Source organism: Tachypleus tridentatus, chromosome 10 (assembly GCF_004210375.1).
Source record: "Tachypleus tridentatus isolate NWPU-2018 chromosome 10, ASM421037v1, whole genome shotgun sequence".
Classification (NCBI taxonomy): domain Eukaryota; kingdom Metazoa; phylum Arthropoda; class Merostomata; order Xiphosura; family Limulidae; genus Tachypleus; species Tachypleus tridentatus.
This window is the reverse complement of record NC_134834.1, coordinates 131,533,024-131,556,747: the sequence shown is the minus strand read 5'-3', so window position 1 is coordinate 131,556,747 and position 23,724 is coordinate 131,533,024. Positions and strand designations below refer to the sequence as shown.

The window sequence follows — 23,724 nt, the reverse complement described above, 5'->3', positions numbered from 1 at the left end:
AACAATACTTGGTGGTTTTTTATATGGTGAAATCCCAAAATGAGTTTGGCTATCTATCCGCCGTCTGAGTTTTATGTCGTTTACTCCTTTTCAAATACTCAACAAATTTTAAAATTTCAAAAATCAGAAGTTTATATGTCAAATAGGCATAATGTCTCCCATAATCAACGTATGACTATTGAAGGTTTTTGTTTCACTTTCAACATCGAATACACCTATTATAATATTGTGTTTCGATAAGGTCATGTAATTTGATTATATACTTGTATCTGTACTTGGATGCTGAAATAACATTGACAACAGAGAAATTTAGTTTAAGTAATTACCAAGTTATGGAAAGCACACAAAGTAGGGCAGAACGACGGCCACACCCACTTTGAGGTTGCACTTTGTCAAAAACCACCAAGTGTCGTAATGTTATCCTTACTATTCTTATCATGTTCCTTACTTTTTGGTGCTTCCATTCCTACTTTATATTTTTTTTTCATTTACAAATGTTTTTCACCTGTAACTAACTGAATAATACCGAAAATAAATATCTTGAAAATAATAATAAAGAGAAAAACTGCAGACATTTTATAACATAGATACATATATAAATAGAAGGCACTGCAGGTCTCAACTCAACATATTTGCAACTAATTGTTTAGGCTGTTTTGTTCATATCCAAATACTATGATTCAGTAGTCTGTATGCCAAGTGTCTGTCTTCCTAAACTGCTGATTACCCCTACTTCTAATTGGTGCCAAAGGAATACCAATCGTTTGAGTTTCGAAGTTTGCATAAAGGTATAAACCTTCACATTACCTATTGGGGAACTCAGGAAATTTCCGAAAATCTCTTATCTAGACTAATTCTAAGTAATGCCAAACAATTTGTCTCGGTTCCGCTCTTTGCACAAAGGTAAAATTTTTCATCCAACACAGATCCCAGGTATTTTGCGAAAACACTTTTATGGGGATTCCCTGAAATCGGGCCCCAAATTTAGCATTGATTTACATTACCGCTCGTACATAAATAGGCCTACTGATTGCTGTTTGTACCTTGTTTAAAGAAATTAAATTTGCCTAATATTGAAAAATAGTTCAAGATTATTTATGGTTGTGTCGTGTAATTGATAGTTATACTGACTTATAAGTGGATCGTGTCGGCCCAATGTTTGCAGAAAGGTAAATTTTTCAACCAGCCCCTTACGAAACCCGGATGGCATTGATCTACATTAGAGTTCAAACGCAAGTAGGCCCACAAATTACCTTTCGTAACTTCGTTAACGAAATTAAGCTTACATTATAGCAGCAATTATTATTAAACTAGAAAAGTACAAAATAGTAGCCCAAGCAATAAATTTGCATTATAGTGGTCCTCTAAATGTGGATTATAGGCCTACGGATGCGTTAGTATTTGTAAATTTCCGAAATTATTTTTCCACAAATGATAAAAATCAGAATAAAATGTGGAAATTTAAGCATTAAGTAAAATACAGTATTTTTATTATGTGTAATCTTAACTACTAAAATTATTATTCATTTCTGAAAAACAATAACGTTCGATGAAAATAATACAGGCCTGCGATGGTTTTTTGTTTTGAAATTTTTATATGTTATACAATAATTCCTGTACGCCGAATCCGAAAAAGTATATCAGTTTTTCTTCATCACGTATAGATTTTTCCCAAAACGTTATAAGTACTTTTAAATAAATGAATTATTTTCATTTAAATCGGGTTATATTACGTTATACTTAAAATGTTGACAAGCATTGGGTATACATTTTTCTAGACCAGTTGCGACGTTAAGAGACTTATCGATCGTTCTAGAATCCATAAGAAACACACCCTTAGTATATAATCAATTAAAAAGCGGCAGAACGTGTCATTTTTGAATAGTATTTTTTTATGCAATCACGTTGACCTTATTTTTTGTCATTATGGCATTAAGAAGCTGTATAAATGACCCAAACATATTCTGTTATATTTCTGGTAAATTTGTAGTGAAGAAACAAAGACGAAACATCACAGAATTTGTCAAGAAAGCGTATTACGCAATTTGGAATAAAACTCGTGACCAAGACAAATCATTGGTTCTGCACAAAGTCTGCATCATTTGTGTCGAAGAGTTGAAACAATGGACTAAATGTAAGAAAAATTCCTCACCTTTTGGAATGCCAGTGGTTTGACGGGAGCTTCGAATCCACAGAGATGACTGCTATTTTTCTCGTGTAACGTATAATGCTACTAAAATTGAAATAAAAAGGAGATTTCTTATCCAAACCTTCAATCTGTTGTACGACCTATTGTTCTTGAACCTGATCCAGCTGTACCTACTCCATTGGAGACTCTTTATACAGTTTCATCTGATTCTGAATCTGATGTCAATAAAAATAATGATTGGTTTGAATTTCCCGCAGAGCTACACGAGTACTATCTGTGCTAGTCGTCCCTAATCTAGCAGTATAAGACTAGAGAGAAGGCAGCTAGTCATCACCACCTACCGCCAACTCTTTTACCAACGAATAGTGGGATTGACCGTCACAATATAACGCCCCCACGGATGAAAGGGCGAGCACGTTTGGTGTGACGGAGATTCGAACCCGCGACCTTTGGATTATAGGTCGAGTGCCTTAACCACCTGGCCATGCCAGGCCAGAAATGATGATAGGAATAGTTTTCACTTGAAACGTGTGGTGAAACATACCTTTTCAAACAAGCTGAACTTAATGATTTGATGAGAGATTTCAGCCTTCCAAAAGATTTTTGATAGGTTTTGGGTAAACAAAATAATAATTTGATCTAAGTAAGAGTGCTTTTACTTTCTGATTTGTAAAAAAATCCTTATGTGATATTATTTTCGAAATTTGTGTAGCTGAATTATGTAAAATCCGATATTAAAACCAAAACAACTTTTATGAAGTTTAAGTTCGCTAGCCTGTGTAGTTTGATGTTGCTAAGTATAAAGGCATCCAATGGGCTCTTTCTGCTATACCCTCTCGAGGTATTTACACCTCGTTTTCTAGTCTTATAAGCTTTCAGAATTATCACTGAGTTTGTTTGTTTGTTTGTTTGTTTTTGAATTTCGCGCAAAGCTACTCGAGGGCTATCTGTGCTAGCTGTCCCTAATTTAGCAGTGTAAGACTAGAGGGAAGGCAGCTAGTCATCACCACCCACCGCCAACTCTTGGGCTACTCTTTTACCAACAAATAGTGGGATTGACCGTCACCACGGCTGAAAGGGGCGAACATATTTGGCGCGACGGGGATGCGAACCCGCGACCCTCAGATTACGAGTCGCACGCCTTAACGGGCTTGGCTATGCCGGGCCATTACCCCTGAGCCAATGGGGGCTCAATTAAAATAGAAAACACTGCCACATTTTAAAGAGGTAGAAAACACATAATTTACTTCAACTGAAAATATAAAGAATATATAATATAGATGGATGAGTACGTTATATTAAAACTATTTTGAACGTACAATAAATAGAAAAGTTGCAGTGGAATGGAATGTATGTGAACTATGTTTTGGTATTGTTTAGGTAATCACCAAAACATTATCGCTTTTGGAAGGTTTGTAAAAGCTCTTTTGCAAAATACTTACACGCTTATATTTAGAATTTCCTTTATAGAAGTATGCGTTATATTTAACGGCAAAGGAATAAAGATCAATTTTTACAAACAAGTTTACTTCAGCTGTGGCAAACAAAGTACAGCATCTTGAAACAAATAACATTTCACCAACATATTGTAAATGTCAGTAGAAAATCCGCCAACGTGCTCCATACAACATTATATAACATAATAAAGAATAACATTCACCTGGAAAAGTGGCATGCGCTGCTTTTACGAAATATTCATTTAACCATCGAGTAATTCCTGCAGTTGGATAGTGAAGTGGGTTTTCTTGGTATTCTACACGAAAACACACTGGTCAATTCGCCTATGAACTGCAATTGGACTGTTGAATTGTTGGAAGACTATAATTCTCATATACTACATGGCTTGTGGAAAGTGTACAAAAAGCATTGTTTTGCTTTTTACATACCAATTTTAGATGAAGTATTTTGCAATGGAAATTGCATCGAATAGTTATTGTTAGGGCACACTTCTATCAAATAGAACATGACAAGACGAATTGACATGGACTGTAACACCTAAACAATTTATGTTCATGAATTAACTTTCCACATGTCAATATTTTGACATCGTTTATAACTTTCTCAAAATATACTACGTAAAAATTACATTAGAAAATAATAGTGTATATTTTGTTTTAACGCTGTCTATATTCCCAGTACTTTAAAGAGTCCTGTGTGGCAGTTGCTTTGTAGGTCACATATCTCCAGCATCTATCTATAAGCTGTAAGGTGACATTTGTTATTCAATATTAGCCACCTGTTTCAAAAATACATACCCAAAATTTCCTTTTTAATTTTCTCTGTTTATTCTAAGAAAAGTTCTCCAGGTAATTCCAAAAGTAGCAACTTCAAGATCCACTTGGATTTGTTGAAGTTTTGTAATTAAAGTACTGCTAGATACACTGTTAGTTTCAGTTACCTTTCCTTTGAACACCATATGAGTATTAATTTTGACCAGTAATGACAATTTACCATATTTACAAACCACAACTAGAATGTATTTCTGCAGTAGAGAAATAATATTTTGAGCAAGAGTGACTAGGTTTTTCAATAAACAAAATATTGTGTTGCACTCAATGGTTGTAGTGAAATCTAAAACAGTGCTAAAACAAATAGCACAAAAAACAACGAGTGTATTAGCTTTACTATAATGAATTAACGCAACCTACTATTCTCATGCATATTTTAGTCAGCATTCTATACCTTCACCACATGATACAAATTATACTTATAATCAAATTTTGTGTACCTAGATTGTGAAGACTTCAGCTATAATCCTTTGCAATAACAATTCTTGCACGCTTAGCGACGGCACCTACAATGATGTAAGGTTGAGCCTTTATTGTCACTAGTCAGAGCGGAAGTTTACTTAATAGTAACTGATACACTGTGAGATCAACTAGACTTCTAATTATTCCTGAATCAACTGTATATCCTAACTTACATCCATATATTTTTAAAGATACACTGCACACCAAGCTATGTTTAGCCCAGCTAGTCACCACACCTCTAGTTAGTCCTGTTCTGAGATATCACGATGTTAAATTAACATGACATCTAACATTTGGAAATTGATCTAAGCAACCCCATACACATTCCTTCATAAAGGGCTTCACCATATTTACAGCCTGTAACGTCTTCATGGGATTTTAACCAACAACTTTCTAATAATATAACTTAAACTAGAACAATGAATATATTGATATCGAAAGGCTCAGGTAAAAATTCAGTCTCTTCTGAAATGGTTTCGAAGGTGCTGAGAAACATTTCGCTTTCAATAAAGGATGTTGTTTCAGTCTGCCATTGGTCTTCTGATCTGTTTATTAGATTAATTTGTCTATCTTTCCTCTTTGTGTTTTGCCATAGATATGGATGCCTCACAAAGAGAATGAAAAAGAAACACTTGACAAAAACAATGATAATGATACAAACCAAGAACTACTGCACAATAACTATATTTTGGTATCTCAATGTTCGGAAGAAGTGCAGGAAATAAACATCTGTTTATCACTATGACAAAAAACTCATTGGCCTAACAAGTAGAACAACAAGTCATGCTGCCAGTCATGAATGAGACAACATTCGTGACTGAAGACAGGCGATGTCAAACACTATTTACAGCAATGGGTGACTATGTTGTGCAACAGAATCATTGTTTTGAAGACAAAGTTTCTGTTTTCAAGATAAATGGGAAATGAAATAAAAGTGTATTCAACGAGAATAAAAACTGTTGTAAAATGAAAATAACGCTTTCTAACTCAAATGAGTTGGAAGTATTAAACTAAATTTAAAGATTTACATGTGTAAACGCTAATTCTCAAAGAAGTAAAATGCATACGATAATCAACTAGCGCGATTTGATCATTTTATTGTTTGAAACCAATCTATCTAAAAGCGTCAAAAGTGCTTTCATCATCCACATTCTCATCACAGTTAATCGATTACGAGAGTCTGGAATTACCTCTTCTTCCTCTGACAGTCGTAAATATCATTACAGTTATGGTGTTAATCGGTGCAATAAAGCGATTTAATTAACAGCAGATAACATATTTGTACAAGTCATGCTATAAAAATTACCCCTAGGATCAAATTATCACATGATTTAGATAAAGTGTATCAGGTCTTTAACTAGAATTCAAGAAATATAACTTTTTACCGTATATATATATACACACATACAAAGCAAAGTAGAATGTGTGATATTTGTACACTACAGTGATAGAGCAAACAACATTGGCTTCTGACATAACCAGTTTGTTTTTTCAAACCATTATATACTAACACAAGTATTTTGCTGATGTTTCTGACATCTTAGTTTGTATTTAAATACCTCGTTAACAAACATTATAGTATAAAATAGACTAAAGATCCCCAATCAGGTTATCAATTTATCTCCTAGAATTACTAGTACAAGAAAACAATGAGAAGTTTGATTATGAAGTTTTCCATGAAGAAAAAGTCTGTCAACCAAGTAAAAACATTTTTGTTTTGAATAAACGATTTGGGCTTCCAAGCAAACCAAATTATGCAACATATACAAATCGAAAAACATTGAAACATGAAAAAGAGAAATTAATTTATCATAAAAGTTTGCTGATAAAACGTAATTGAGATACATATATCTATCTATATGTAGCAGTTATTTACTGAGCTAAAGATAAGCCTTTTTACACGACGGAACCATTAAAAAACTGATTAAAGAAAAATTTTGAGTAATTGTAGTCCAGGCGTTGTTGAGTTTTCAAACAAAGATTAGCTATAAGCATCCATGTCAAAGATACATAATTTGAAAATTATTATCTTCAAAGTGACTAAAATAAGTGACCTTTACCACCGGATGAGATGCAGATCAAATGTTCTTAATGAATCGATAATAATGCTTACTTCAAAGGAAATGATAACATCTGTGTTTTTGTGTCCAATCTAGAATTGGCATTAAAATTGAATCAAGCTATCCTAGACCCTAGATTCACATATGGAAGAAATTAGATTAAACTAAAGCTAATAATACCACACTAGTAGCTTGTCCTGCTATTGAATGTTATTGTAATATCTAACATTTTCGTATTTTACTGGATGAAACGGACAATGTCTCGTTATATGCAGAACTAGGTTAAGAATTCTTGGGGCCCTGGTAATATATAATCTTGCCTTCGCCAATATTTCGTTATACATATCAATATTTATAGCTAAGCATTAAATCATAATTATTTATCCTCTTTAAGTTGGTACAACACAAGTTTCTGCCCGCATTTTTTTAAACTGTGTGGCAGGTGATACGACGAGTGTAAAAAAAAAAAAGTACCAAAGAATGCAAGTGTACATTATTAAAAATTTCATAATTGCGTAAACTATTATTATTTTAATTGTTATATTTTTTGTGGGGGCTGTAGCCAAGTGCGTTTGTTAATTAGGCTCTGACTGTGTAAGTTACTTTAGCCTATAAATTGAAGGATCACCTAAGAATGTGTTACATCATTTTGTTTGAATGTTAAAAAATGTTTTATAAGAAATGTTTCTTCTTGCAAATTAAAAAAATGTGAGTTGTCTTCTTACTTGCAACAAAAGTAACTTTAAGTATATTAATAAAACTTGAAAAAGTCACAGGATATGGAGGATTATGTTTATTCTTTAGAATTTGAAAAAAAAATTCAATCGTACGTTTATTAATATTCTCAAAATTGTTGATTCAGATAGAGATAACTTGGAAAACTATTATAATACACTCTTTATATTCTTATGAGTTGATTTATAAAACTAAATTTGAGCAGCTATTTCTGTTTGGTTCCTGATATGCTTGATCTGTTTTGCAAACGCCTAGATTTTAAATACGCCTAAAATGCTAGCTTAGAATACTGTCGTAATTATTTTCGATATGAAATATAGTTATGCTAAAATGCTATTGACAGACATAATTAACTTCAAGTTGAATATGGAAAATTTTACAAATGTAGAAAGAAGAAATAATGAATTCTTACTTTGTTCTTAATCTTAAACGTAATATATACTGTTAATTCAAAATATTTACAACCAAATGTTATTTATAAGATAGACACTTCATCTAATCCTTAATTACATAATTATAAGAAACTGCAAAAAAGCTACAACTGTTACTGGAAATTTAGAAATTATTCAAGGCAGAGTTTTATTTCAATTGCCCCTGCCACAATAGCTCAACGATAAATCTGAGGGCAAATGAAGTTAAAGTCAAGTTTCGATACCCTTGGTGGACCCAGCACAGATAGCCCATTGCATAGTTTTGCATTTAGCAACAACTAAACAAGTAAGTAGTACATTTACCTTGTAAGTAAAAAACAAATTGTAAGCATTAAAAATACATAAACATTTTCTTTAAAGGGTTACTCTATGAATTACAATATATGTTATACTGAGTGAACATGTTAAATAACAATATGAGTGTAGATATTAAAAACAAAATTTAATATAATTTTGTAAGATTGCAGTACTGATAGATTCGAGGCTTGAAAAAGAACAACTACTTGAACCCGATTTCAATAAAAGTTTCAAACGTCTTCATTTATTTTTTCTAAATTTGTTACAGTGTAATTTCAGCTAGAGATACTACTTACAATTTTATCGAACAAATCTAGCAACTGAAATAATGTTAAAGGTATACCTAATTAATTTGTAATTACATTGAAGACAAAACAGGTTGCTAGGTAGTTTAAATTAGACAGTTTCAGTGAGAAAGTACACAATATTTTAGGTGTGTGAGGCCTCGAAGTACATCGTTGTTTGTCTGTAATTACGCACAAAGCTACATAATGGGTTATCTGTACTCTGCCAACCACGATTTCTAGCGTTGTAAGTTTGAAGGCATACCACTCTACCATTTGGGGCAAATACGTTCTGGAAGAAATAAACACTGTCCATTTTGGACCCCACCGGGGACGAATCAGTGGATGATTATTATATTGTAAGTTTCATTTAATAGCAATTAAAAGTTCAGAGAATCTTAATAGAATGGTCGGTTTAAAATGCAAAAAGAATTTGTGCGGTGTATAGTTGTTATAATTGAGTTTTAAAATTAAGTAAATACTAGGTTTTCTGTAAAATTATAGTTTTAACCTACCCCGTTTTTCCTGTACCTCGACCAGTAGTTGATTGTTGCTCAAATAGCTATAGCAGAAGTTAAAGGTACATTTGTCCTCATCTTTAAAGACACACCTCCTTTTGTCTTTTGAAGATGCTAGATAAATAAGAAAAATAAATTCATGAAAAAATGCTAGTAAAACATTCTGGCTTATGACTTTTAAACGTTAAATGAAAAATATATTTTAGATCTTATGATCACCAGTTTAAACAGCCACTTCTGTGACCATGTAAAATTAGTATATAAACTTAGTATTATGTATTGAATTCTAAAACATGCAATAATCAAATTTAAGTTGTTTTTGTTTTAAGTACAAGGCGTATTATAAAGAAAATTTTACAATTATATAACACAGGAAGGTGAAATTATATACCATGTTAAGGGTATCGCTCTGATGTGAATACCTAAATTCTCACATGTTTAATTTGTATATTTTCCATGTTGATCACAGCGTATCTCATTCAACCAACATTAAAGTGTGAATAGAGTAAGCTGGTGAAATGGTATTACATCAAAAGGTGGATGCTATGACAGCTCTTTTGGAATGTCATAACAACAACAGGAGGCTTTGTTCCAGTGTACAAATTCATCAGCAAATTTAGATCGGCAGATTACATATGTGATAAGATACATATAAGCAGAACAGTGACATCTAGAAAACTGTTGCTGAGATCAGTCATGTGATGAAAGAGCAATCTGACACAAGTGTAAACAGGGTGAGGTAGAGCAATTATATAACCCGGCGTTTGAATTTGCGAATTTCAGCTATTTGCATGGTTCTTCCTTGCGAATGTTGCTTTATAAGTTGTATCATGTTCAAGAATTACGATCCATGTGCAAGGATTACACTTAAAATCGTGAAGCGTTCCACATTTGTACTATTTCGCTGGGCCAGAGGACTGACTATTTGCGACACAATGTACAGTCATACGACCCATGAAGGTCTCTGAAATCCCTCTTCTTCTTGTTTCAAAACAGGCCAACCAGAACAATTAGATCAAAATCTCTTCACTCCGAGCTAAATAACATAATAACTAAGTGCGAGGTGAAGAGAAACTACGGCTTCTGATTACCTTCCAGGCCTAAATGAGGCTTTAAATGATATAAATCAGAATCACAGTACTGGAGGAGATATATTTAACTAGAGGTGTTTACTTTATGTTGAAATTATTAGACAAACTAACAATATCTTATTGGCTGATGAAGCACACTTCAGCGTTTCTGGAAGTGCCAACATGCACAATACATAATCTGATCAGAAAATAAAATTAATGTAGTGTTTTCTATACACATCATGATCCTACGTTGACTATGTTATGTGGTTTACAGCTGATTTTGCTATCGGACCGTACCCGTACATGAACAGTGAATACAACACGATACCATACACTACTCACAAGCAATGAGATGCCTTTACTGCAGCAATAAAATATGATAGACATTATCGTTTTCGTGCAAGATAATGTTCCTCCACATATGGTTAACATGGTGAAAAACGTTTTAACGTCACTTTCCTTGTGAATGGCTACTTTATTTACAGGGCCTAACGCTAGCCGATTTCTAACTTTAGGAATACCTGACGTCCTTGTGTATGTACCGTTAAAAGATTCACAAAATTCCAAACATCAAGAATGCAACTGTTCGGGATGTGGCCACCATACGAGATGAGATGTGTGCCATTGCTTTAATGCCCGCTGTCACAAGGATACAATGCATTCTGAACGCTGTGAGAGAATATGAAACAGTTGATGTGACTGACCAGACGGCAAGTCAAACTGACACCCCTAGTAGTAATATAAGACAATTTTGGGATTTATATCAATATTATATCGTTAACATATCTGTTAACGCTACACTGTGTGAGATATAACATTGTGAACTAAAAAATAATTTTCTTATATTCACCCGAAACTAAATTTGTTAGGAAAATTGGTGAAATCTCGTCATCTTTATTGGGACAACTTCGTCATATCATAACAACGAGGACTAAAATTTGAAAGTAATTTAAAGTCACAACACAGTACCATTTTTCATATACCAAATACTGCTTTTGTAGTTTTCAACAGTTGGCCAACTGTTTGGCCATGTGCTTTGGTAAAAGCTTGCGAACATAACTTGTTGTCGCTTCGTAAACCATTAGTAATTATTTTATTTACAGTTATTAGGAAGGTCGCTGCTCTAGTTGAAGTGTACTGTTGTGTTCTTGAGTTACATCCAGTGAAAATTTAGTTGCTACTTCTGTTTGTCTATTAGCCAGTCATTGAGTAGCCTTTCTTTTACTGATGTACATACAACATGAGAGTGAGGGCGTTTAAGGAGATATCTCATAAATAAACTGTGAGATATAGAATTCTTGTTTTTGACAACTCACCATCTAAAGTTTCCACTTTTACAATTTCAAACTCACAGTTGTTGCACTCTTCATTACTCAGAATACTCGTCTGGAAAGCTTTGCATTGGACACATGCTTTAAATTCTTCGCAACGTCCAACACAAGTCTGAAAATAATTTAAGCATTTGTTACACTCTTTTAATTCAATTCTAACTGTTATTTGAACTGACGCATCCGACTTGAGAAACAGATAAGCTTTCAATGTATATTTAAAAGCTTTTTCTTCCTCTAAGCCTTTGAAAGTATATATTCTCATATATTTCTTCACAGAAAAAATTCTTTGTTGGTTTTTAGCATGTATATAGTGAATTAGATATGAGAAGCATAATATAAATATTTACTATAGATATAAAATATTTACCACAGTTGTTAAAAATATATTTTTATTATAATTGTGATAAATGTCAGAATTTACATTAACCAAACCTTATGTTACTTTTACCAGTTTCTTCAATTAACAATTTACATACCAGTGTAAGTATGATCTTATTTAACAATAACCTGTGTACAGATTTCTGCCATATTGTATTATTACAGCTTTTGATAAAGTAATTCGTAAAAAGACTGCTTTTAAGTATTTAAAATTATTAAACATATTCTCAAAAGTTACTCTCACATGATTTATTTTTATCATTGTTAGCCCTCTTTAAGTCACAAAACAAATCGTTTTTTTATTTTTCATAATCTTGAAAAAGGTATCAGGAATTTAACAGCCAGGCAAGGCTCTCATTTCCATTTTTTTTTAATTTAAAATGAATTTTAAATCCATTCTTTTGACATTTAAAGTGTGAAATAAAGCTTACTGAATTTACTCCTTGATCGGAAAAAAGAAGGAAATATGAGTTTCCTTTTTGCTGTATAATGATTTTCACAGGATGTAATTTAAAAGCATCTATTAAAGTAGTTAAAACCTATTTTCCTGCCCTCTTACCCAGAATCAGCTAAATGCCAAGCTGTAAATATGAGAGGTTCCTTCCTAAATTAGACTAGCACTTCTAAGAAACTGAAACAAACTATATGTATTTTATTTAAGTTGAACAATTAAACACCGCCTACGCATAACGACAAATTTTGTTGAATTTTGCGTCAGTCATTCCTCATTTAGCGATAAACTGGAGAGAAGGCAGCTTGTCAACATTACCCGCCGTCAACTGTTAGGATAATCTTTTATCAACAGAAAGTGTGATTTTCCATCACATTACGATATCCAATGATTTAGAAAGTGAGTACCAGTGGCCTCTGGACTGTAAGTCAAGTGCCCTAACCACCAGATCATGCCAGGCAAACGATATGTTATGCATTCAGATAACACTGTTAATCCATTTTAACGGACAAATGCGCAAATTATGCATAAGTTTTTTGTTTTTGTTTTTTGTCAGTTAAAAGAACTAAGCTAACAGTGCTATATTATTATGTATATCCGACTTTTACGTATAGAAGTAAATATCGGACAATTTCACAACTTCGGAGAGGAGACTACAAGCAACTAAGGTGAAATTTTACAGAGGAATATTAAAAATATCGTGGACGTTTCGTGTGAAGAATATGGAGGTACTTAGAAGGGCAGGAACGCATAAGAATATGATATCAACAATTATAAGAAGACAGCTCCAGGTTTTGTTCAGTAATGAAAATAAGGCAAGCTAAACAATTTAGCGGTAACAGGAAATATGAATGAGAAACAAAGTAGACGTAGGCCGAGACTGACTTACATCAGTAGTTTAAGTAAATTTGTGAAATGAAAATCTGTGGAAGGTAATGATCGCTAATATTAACAACGATAAGTGAACCAGACATACTAACAAACGTTATCATAATTTAAAAACAAAGGGAAAGTATTCTAAACAGTTCTCCACACGTTCGATTAAATGGCATTTCTGTATTGCTTAACAAGCCGTATTAATGAACAGGCTTTGGCCTAAAGCTATTTTATTGTTTATTATTTATATTTTGGATTGTTTGTTTACATAGTGAGGTGTGTAAGTGAAGTAACCATCATCATGGATTTACATTAGGACTATTTCTCATCAAATTTTTCCATTGTTCCTTCCAATAGTAACAAGACAAAAATTATTTAACTAAACTAAACTAACTGGTAGTTATTTTGATGAAAATTAATTATTTCTAGAGTATAAGTAATCATCAGGTGCGCTCTAAGATTAAACAATCTTCCTTCATCCAATACAAGGCTTACGAAGTTGAAATGAGCACGAGGGTTAGGCTTTTATAGATTCATTGAATTTATCATTACAAGGCTGTTTTAGAATTAATTAACTAACTTAAAAAAATGAAGATGGCAGGCAGAAGTGAAGACAAAAACAATATTGAGGCAAGTCGAGAAGAAGAAAAGTAAGTTTGAATTTGAGCGTGCGGCAATAACAGTACTTAGAATGAAGTTAAAATATTTTATAATATAACAATATTACTTAAGAACCAATCGAGAATTATTTATTTTATATTGATAAATCTTTTCTCATCTGTGTTGCTTTAGAACAGATACAAATGATAAATCGTCCCTCGCTAGGACAGCAGTAAGTCTACTGATTTACAAAGTTAAAATCAGGGGTTCGATTCCCCTCGGTGGACACAGCAGACAGCTCACTGTGGTTTTGCTATAAGAACACACATATACAAATGATAAAATACATCATCGGATACTCAGACAAATAATGAAAGTAAAACGCGTATTTTTTTTAAGTTAAAACATTTTAAAACTAGCGACAATTCCAACTTACTGGACAATCTTGACAGTATTGACCACCATAACGGGCTTTATCAGTTGAAGTACAGATACATTGTCCACATTTGCAGGTTCCATGTCCACTACAAATTAAGTTTGATTCCTGATTTCCGGGTGCAATACATGTAGAATTATCGGTGCTACACTCGCACCAACTACCACTCCAGCCAGCTCTACATACACATTGTGATTCACAGCACATTCCCCTCTTTTCACCCCCACAAATTTTTCCTTCTTCATCTCTTGCACATGAATAGTCATCACACTCACAAAAGGTACCAAATATATTTTTATCTTTTTGCTGAAAATGTTAGAAGAAACAAACAATATATTTAACAATACGTGTAAATATATTTTTATATTAAAATATACTTTACATTTAAGTGCAAGAATTATGAATTGTTTTATTTATCTACAATTTCTCCGAACATCTGAATTATTTTACTTAAAAATAATGTATAACAGAAGTCCGTGTTGGAAGCAAACATAACTAAACCTCAAATATATGCTTTTACGAGGAATTTTAAATCCAAGAGTTGTTAAGTTAGTCCTGTATAATATATGTGCTTGCACATTTACAAAATCAGTGAGTAAGAGGTAGCAAATTTGATCTTTAGTTTTCATATAGCATTATACTACTTGAGCTTTAGCAGCATATAATAAGATAATTATTTCAATAGGAAAACAGTCTAACGGAAAGACCATTAAGAATTGTGGAAACGTTATCAATTACTTCGGAAGTATCAAACATGCCCTCTAGTAGCACAGTGGCATGTCCGCGGATATACAATGCTATAAACCGGGTTGCTATACCCGTGGTGGGTAGAAAACAGATCGTCCATTGTGTAGCTTTTTACTTAACTTAAAACCTAACTTGTAAAACGTTATGAAAAGAATAACCGTGTTATTTAAGTTATCCTAGAGTGGACTTCAACATTATGATTGAAAGTCATAGCCTCCTGGTGGTGGATCAAGTTCATACATGTTGTAGCCATCTTGGATGATGATGTAAGCTACTGTTCATTCCAGGTAACGGTACTGGTTGATCTTAGAGCTCAATATGTTGGCTTCAGTTTGAAACAGCTATTTTGATGGTATCAATTATGGTAAAGCCATTTTGAATGACTTTCACTACGCAACCATTTATGACAAAAAGAATCATGATATAACCAGACTGTTGAAAGAGGGGTGTTCTCAAATTTGCTTGTTAGTTTATGAGTTAGAGAAGATCCGTTTCATGATTGGACAATCAGTTATTGGATTTTTTATACTATTTCAAAAATAAGAGTAATTTGAGAAAACTGAACACTATGTGCAGAAGAAAACAAACTGATCACACCATAGGGTTTAATGGTTATTTTATTTCACTCCACGATTATGTATATAAAATATACGAGATTACCAGCTATCACAGGGGCATTTAGGCATCACATATACAAAATTAACATTTTTGTTAGTGTCTGGCTTTCATTGTTTTTTATATTCATTTACACTAACTCAGTTTTAGTTCAACTAGTTGATTTAATATTATTTCCAGTAGATTTCAACTCATTTACCTCTATCCATTAATTAATTTAGTTGTCTTGATGTATTTATGATTGTGACCATGTCTGAGTTGCTTACAGAAAGTTACTCGTTTTAGACAACCTCTTTTATCATTTGTTATATGTGCAAGTTTGCTGAATATTATTGTTTAGCAGCATTCAAGGCACATCTTTTAGGTAGTTTATTCGCTTCAAGGGTGTTTTTTGTTTTCAGTATCATTTGCTATAGCTTATAAATAAATATTACACTAGGAACTATGCTGAGTAAGATAAAATTTGTCCCAAGTTACAACTTTTTATTACACCAATAATTATTTAATTTATCTAATTAATTGAAGATGCCTTTTCCCTTAAATCTATTAACATTTAAAAGCATCTTCAATATTAGTTGTATCTCCATTTTCAGAACTACTTTCGTTAGAAGCATCATTCGTACCGAGGATGTATCTTTTGTGGAAACTTTCTCCATTTTTACTAATATATTCAACGGAATGTTGTTCCTCTAAGTTCATTCTATGCTTAACCTTATTACCTTTTCACCATTAAATATTTAAGGCAAGTATATCACACAAACTCTAAAAATCACCACGAGTATAAAAGTTTGCAATTAAAAAAGTCAAAAGACTAAAATTAGAGATACGAGGTCGCTTTTATACTCCAAGTGATGATGAGCATAAGCGATATTTGATGATCCACATGTGATTTCAAAGTACATACCAGTAGTTTAGATGTGACTAAGAACACATATCAGTGAACCATGCCTATCTTACCGGCTTGTGCTAAGTGACTGAAAGCAAAACAAAGTCATACTGATAAAGTCTCACACGAAACACACTATAAATTTCAAACGAGAGAAGCCGTTTTAGCTCAAATTACGTCTAATATTTCTAACAATAAGCTCTACTTATCTGAATTTGAAAAACAGTAACACTAAAGTAACAATCTATTTGAATATACATATATATACAGATAAAACGCTAAGTAATTATACAATTGTGTAATTATCGTAGCATTCTACTCCTTTTAACGGTATGTATATATATATATATATATATGTTACACAAGTGCTTTTTAAATTATATTTATATTTGAATATATCCAAATAATCATTAATCTGTGTAAGATGTTAATGTTGTTAACAAATAAGATATGAAAACCAAAAACATACTTGTGGGCAGGTGCATTGTCCACAAAGACAATAACCTTGACCAGAACACACTCGATTACTTTTTCCCCTGCGCAATAAAACGTTTGTATAATAAAGGTGATTTTTATTTGTTTCAAATCAAAATATTTATCACAATGAAAGTACCTAGTATAAAAGTAGTATAATATTCAGTTGTTTTCGTTTATTTTTAACTCAAGTAAAAATGCAGTAGATATTACGAATTTGGCATTCTTTCTAAAATATTATCAGTGACTTTCTAAAGGCATAATAAAACTTTTTAAATTAGAAAATGTTTTTAACCTTCATAGGCTAGTTTTAAATATTTAAGAAAAACCTATTATACATAGCTTATATTATATTATATTATAAATAGCTTACACCTATAAATATAGTGTTATATACAATTTATTTAATACACACATAGAAAGGAATGAGTTGGTTATATTAAAACAATTATGAATACTCAAATCAGTAAGTCAAGTAGCATTTTGAAGTAGTGTGATGTCGTCCAGAAGTAATCACTTTCACGAAGGGTAAGTAATAGCTTTTACCCACGCATCATATCTATACAATCAGACCATAAAAGTGTATCCAGATGGGGGATTTAGAACTTTTAAGACGAAATAACTTTGTACTTAATGACACTGGAAAAAAAAGGAATATAGATTAGTTTAGGGTACCAGTACAATGGAGAAAGAGTCTTGCAACAAATCTAACTCCTGCAGTGTTTTGTAACAACTGAAAATCCACAAATAGAAAGGTCAGTGATAAAAGCCTTCCATGAATCCCATTCAATAGCCTGCAACATAATTAAGAATAACCTACGTTTGAAACGAAACAAATGCAGCATGAGCTCACCAATTTAATAGTTCCAGTCATACTTCCCATTCAACCGTCGTATGCATCAAACAGTTGGAGACTGGAATGGGTATTCATGTTATTTTATGATAAGACATATTGGTAAAGTCGTGTGCAGCAATTGTGGATTTCCGTGTGAACAGACTATTAAAACGAGAGTTGCGAAAGGTTTTTTTTTTTTTTTTTTGATAGCACATACAAAGGAGTGATGTGCTTTTGACATGACAGCCTCATGATGGAACCTTTCTGAAATAGAAACTACGCTGCGAGGACATTGTTAAAATGCACAGTCGTCAAAAAGAGCATGACTATACATTGCAATAAGGACTTTAGCGACGTGGTGAGGTTTCAAAATAATTTTATTGTAACACACTCAACCTCTGTATAATATTATGAATCTCTACAATACCCTCCAAAGACTTCAAGACAATTCAGCACCTGGATATAGATGAAGAAAATGAAGATAAAACAGAATGGTTTAGTTATGTGGTTTATGATAATATATTTGTATCCCAAACAACTGTACAAATTGTATATTTAAACTCTAATAGCTCTAGACAAAATAAAAAGCATGTATAGCCAATTAAAACGAAGACTAACATAAGATGGTTTATGCATGCTTACATACTGCAAATAAGCATGTGCTTTATCTTCTGTGTAACAATAAACAAGCAAAAGTCACAGTAACTGCACTTTCAGTTGCAATAGCCATGAAGCCACGTGTTTTTTAATCAGCTACGCTAACAATACACATGGAAACAGGTAACCAACAAACAGCCAAGTAAATCAATATAGGAACAAAAAATAGACTCTCAACATGGGAACAAAATTTAAAACTACTCACTTTTTGCACTGATCAAGTTTTTCCTGCTTGATTAGGTCATTTCCGGTGCATTCGCATTCTCTTCCGAAACGGTTGTCTCCGCAGTAACATACCCCACATTTATATGCCCCTAGATTGCTACAACGTGAACTGTTTCTTTCCTTTAATTTTAAATATGTGTGTGTATATATATACATAAAATAAGATTTTCTTTCAAACACTTAAATAATCCTATATATATATTCTAAGATTTTAACAGTGACTGAAGACCATGTGCTCATCAGAGCTAGTAGAGTTACGACATAAAGTATTCGTACCCCTGCGTCCCGAGTGGTTTTTTGCTCATAACTTAAAAAGTATCACGATTAGGCTAATAGAAGTATAATTTATTATAAATATTATACTTACACACATCTACAAAAAGTTTTATGTAAATTAAACGACAAATAAGCTGTTTATAAACAAATAACCAAAAATAGGAGGAGCAGAAAGTGTTTGTACATTTCAGTGAGTGTGAAAAAACTGATATTTCCGTAAAATTTTGTTTAGTTTGGCGAATAAACTTCATTATACCATTTCAGAACTAGACTCTGGGTTCATAATTATTGGAATTTAGCTAGCAAAAAATGTACTTCCGGCAATTTAACGCTGTCTCCTTCATTATCTGCTTGGTCATCATGGCGAACAGGAAACAACTGTCCAGTGATTTGAAAAACTGAATTATTGTAAAATACAAGTTCCGGTATTGCTACACAACTTAATGTGCCGAAAGAAGGGGTAACGAAATCTTCCAAAGAACACCGTCCCTACAGTTAAACACGGTGGTGGCTCGATCATGCTATGGGGTTCCTTCAGCTCTTCTGGTGTAGTCAGCCTTCACCGTGTCAACGGAATGATGAAAAAAGAAGAGTACGTTGATATATTAGGCACTTATATCAAGAATGATGCTCGAAACTTGCGGCTTGGGCGTCGTTGGATCTTCCAGCATGACAACGACCCTAAGCACACATCGAAATATGTGCAATCCTGGTTGCAGAGGAACTATATAAGCGTTCTGGAGTAGCCATCGCAGTCACCCGATCTCAACCCAATTGAAATCGTTTGGCATGAGTTGAAGACTAGGGTTCATCAGCGTCATCCGAAAAACGTGCAAGAGTTGGAGGCCTTTTGTAAAGAAAAATGGAAGTAAATACCAGTCGAGTACTATCAAACGATCATGGAGGTCTATGAGGAAAAATTACGCCACGTAATTCACCTGAAAGGCTACACAACTGACCGTTAAAGTAGATGCAGGAACACTTTCTGCCCCTCCTATATTTTGTTATTTGTTTATAAACAGTTTATTTTATTTACATAAAAATTTATGTAGATGTGTGTTACTATAATATTTATAATATACTGTACTTTCATTATCCTAATCGTGATACTTTATAAGTTATGAGGAAACAACTACTCACGACGTAGGGGTACGAACACTTTCTGTCGTAACTGTATCTATCACTCAGTCGATTCATTTGCTTTCAGTTATCTGAATATTCAATAGTGCGTCAGAGATATCACTTACTACGTGTCTAACAACCTGTTTGTAGTTACATATATTTATCTGTATATATCGTGCAATTTATTAAAAAGAATGTTTTCTCAGGTTAACTTAATGGCTGAATACGAGAACGTTAAATAACGCAGGTACACTAAGTTGAATATACTTTCGAGAAATGGCATGTCAAGAATGTGTCAATTTGAAACAGATTAAAATCGTCATTTTTTTTTTTAGTTTTACGCTACATAGCAAATATTTATTTTTCTGTTTGTTATATTTATTGGTGGATTTCTCGCGTTATCTGATGAAACAAGAAATAAAATTATTGGCTTATTCTTATGAGCCTTTTTGAATAAAATGTTTAATGATTCAATAGTTAATATATATTTTACAATTAAGTCGGTGTCTTTATTTTTAATAAATAAAATATTTCATAAAATTATTACAATTCACTAAATTATTGATCTGTAAATAATTGCATATAAAAAGTAAACTTTCGAAATGAAAATACTTGCCTCGAATTCTGGCTTTTCACAATCACACTGGCAAATCAGTTCAATGTCTACTTGTACAAATTCGTTCAATCCGACCGGAGAAATAAAAACTGTTTGATTCCATTCGGATGGATCTGAAGGACAAGAAGTGGCTTTCACTTCGACTTCAAATTCAATCTGAAGTAAACACGTTTCACACAAATTTAATTAAACTATAAAATATTTTATTGTAAATACATCATACTTTAATAAAAACGTGTAAAAATCCCGACATTATCATCATTGTTCTATCTAGTTTCTGACGAAAATAAAAACCCATAATCCTTCATCAGTATAATCAACAAACATTATGTTTTCAAAAAATCATTATATATCTCAAAGCAGACTTTTGGCATCTTTATACGAAAAAATATTCACATATTACAGTACTTTCCTAATATGTATCTTTATACGAGAATATGTCACAATATTATATTACTTTCCTGATCTGAATTTTTATATGAGAATATGTTCATATATATTATAATAGTACAATACTTTTTAATTAGTACCTTCGGAACAAGAACATGCCCCCATGTTACAACACAGTTCTAATTATTGTTTTTCATTAATAAATATTTTCTTATGTCAGTACTTTTCTAATAAATGCCTTTATAAAACACTACACCAAGTTTCTCAACTTAGAGTGTTTTCACTCGTGTCTAAACAAAGAGATAAACGTTTTCTGTACTTTTATTAGTAAAGACATTTAAACAAAAATACTTCGACTTTTTATTCTAACTGTTATTACTATGAATATTTTTAAATAATAACCACACGTATCACAATGCCAAATAATAAGTGTTTGATGATACATCTAAAATATTTATTCTTCTTTTTTTAAATGAAAAACGTTTATGGTAAGAAAACAGAAAGTAATTTAAAACACTGGAATGAAACAAACAACTAAACTTTATAAAATTTGAATTTGTTTGTTTGGAAATTTCGCACAAAGCTACTCGAGGGCTATCTGTGCTAGCCGTCCCTAATCTAGCAGTGTAAGACTAGAGGGAAGGCAGCTAGTCATCACCACCCACCGCCAACTCTTGGGCTACTCTTTACCAACGAATAGTGGGATTGACCGTCACATTATACACCCCCACGGCTGGGAGAGCGAGCATGTTTAGCGCGACGCGGCCGCGTACCCGCGACCCTCGGATTACGAGTCGCACGCCTTACGCGCTAGGCCATGCCGGGCCATATAAAATTTGAAATGAATAAGGAATGATTGTAATACTCACTGAGCTACCAACTTCCACGTCTTCACACTTGTTTTCTTCTCTGATAAACAAAAATATCACTTTAAACACAAGACGTTCGTTATTTACTAAATGACATCCACTAATTATTTCAGAGGATATGTAAACAACATTTCAAAAACTGAATGCTTATGTGTTTGAATAAATATTTGACTAATAGAGACAACTGTAAAATAAGTGTCATAATATTAATAATATAATTACATACTGTTAGAGAAAACTGCTGTAAAAATGTCATTTAAAACTTTCATAAATTTATTAAAAATTCAAGTTTTCTCTAAAAACGTAACTTCTTTTTTTGCAAAACCCTAGTGCGAGAAGATAAACGCATTGTCGTTATGCGTGTTTTTGAAATCTGGACAAACTAACTGGAGAAGTGAGAGTGGATATTATGGGCTTTTGTTACCGAATATATAATTTATAATACTGGTGTTTCTCTCCATCTTTATTTTTAGTTGTTATATTCCCTTAATATAAATTATTTTTAGAGCTTGTCGGTAAAATATACAATGTTTTCCTAAGTTTATTAATATCGTTGGGTTAAGAATGCCCACACACCTGTCTCGGGGTTTTCACGATGTTTTTAGAATATTTTAGAACAAGTAGTTAGTTTAGCAGCAAAAATACTAAAGTTTTTCTGATATAACTGTTTTGGACATCTAATAATAAAATATACTCGTAACTAGTTCAGTACTACCCCAAAATGTTTAGTAGCTTTAAGTAGTCTAGTATTAGAGATATGATGTACGGAAAAAGCCTTGTCTCTAGAAAATAAAGTAGTAGTAAAATCTTTGAAACGCTATAAAAACAATTTCACATTTTAATTCCAGATGGTATAAAATCTTTTTGAAGCTAGATATTAAGTTTCCATAGTTCACGTTGTGTCTACTATACCTTAAAACTGACAAAACTGGTTGTGATTTCTAGATCATTATGTAAATAGTCTTGTGAACTATCAAATTTAAAAAAAAACAACAACATTATAAAGCTCAAAGCAGACTTTTAGCATGGATTCAAGATCCATATTAAAAATTTAACTTCTTGCATGGGCCACATTAAGAAGATTCGAGAGAAACCAACAAAACTGTAATTGTATTTTTAACTGTACAATTTTGAATGAAAATATTTACCTGTGATGGATAAGTATACAATACAGTTAAGACATTATTTGTAAAACTACTGTGGCTCAACACTGTCAAGAATAAGTGTGATACAATAAAAAGTATATTACTCTGACAAATGTGAGCATTAAGTACGCTTGCTCATCAGATTTATGATAAAAATAACTAACTTGTAAAAAGAAAACCATGATCGCGAATATAATTTTTAATTGTATGAACACATAAAAAAGTGAATTGTTCATGGTAAAATAATATCGATATTTAGTTTTGGGTTCTCTGTAGCAGAGAATTAATGTAATGACTGGTATTAAGACCAGAATGTTATAAGATATTACATTTGCCAAACAAATACTTACTTGCAGTTGGAAGAGAATTTGATCTCAATATGATCTGGGGCGTTGGATTTAAGCTCTACAATCGAGCGGATTTTCTGTTGGTTTAACACGAAAAACAAAAACATATATATAGGTTATTGTGCGAAATAAAAAAAAATTGTGTTACATA

At 32.5% G+C, this 23,724-nt stretch overlaps 1 protein-coding gene across 5 annotated transcripts in view; it reads right to left on the bottom strand.

Moving 5' to 3' along the window:
* LOC143230328 (integrin beta-PS-like) overlaps window positions 1-23,724 on the bottom strand; it is an 88,940-nt gene that overhangs the window by 6,401 nt on the left and 58,815 nt on the right. For 4 of the 5 annotated variants that reach the window (XM_076463682.1, XM_076463684.1, XM_076463685.1 and 1 more), the window contains exons 13-20: window positions 23,577-23,650; window positions 22,082-22,121; window positions 20,823-20,978; window positions 18,789-18,928; window positions 17,087-17,153; window positions 14,370-14,675; window positions 11,614-11,740; window positions 9,222-9,338 (exon numbers count right to left, since the gene is read on the bottom strand). In XM_076463682.1, coding sequence (XP_076319797.1) covers window positions 9,222-9,338; window positions 11,614-11,740; window positions 14,370-14,675; window positions 17,087-17,153; window positions 18,789-18,928; window positions 20,823-20,978; window positions 22,082-22,121; window positions 23,577-23,650 — 1,027 coding nt within the window. The remainder of the gene's footprint in view (window positions 1-9,221; window positions 9,339-11,613; window positions 11,741-14,369; window positions 14,676-17,086; window positions 17,154-18,788; window positions 18,929-20,822; window positions 20,979-22,081; window positions 22,122-23,576; window positions 23,651-23,724) is intronic. The other variant, XM_076463686.1, reaches the window with a different exon arrangement.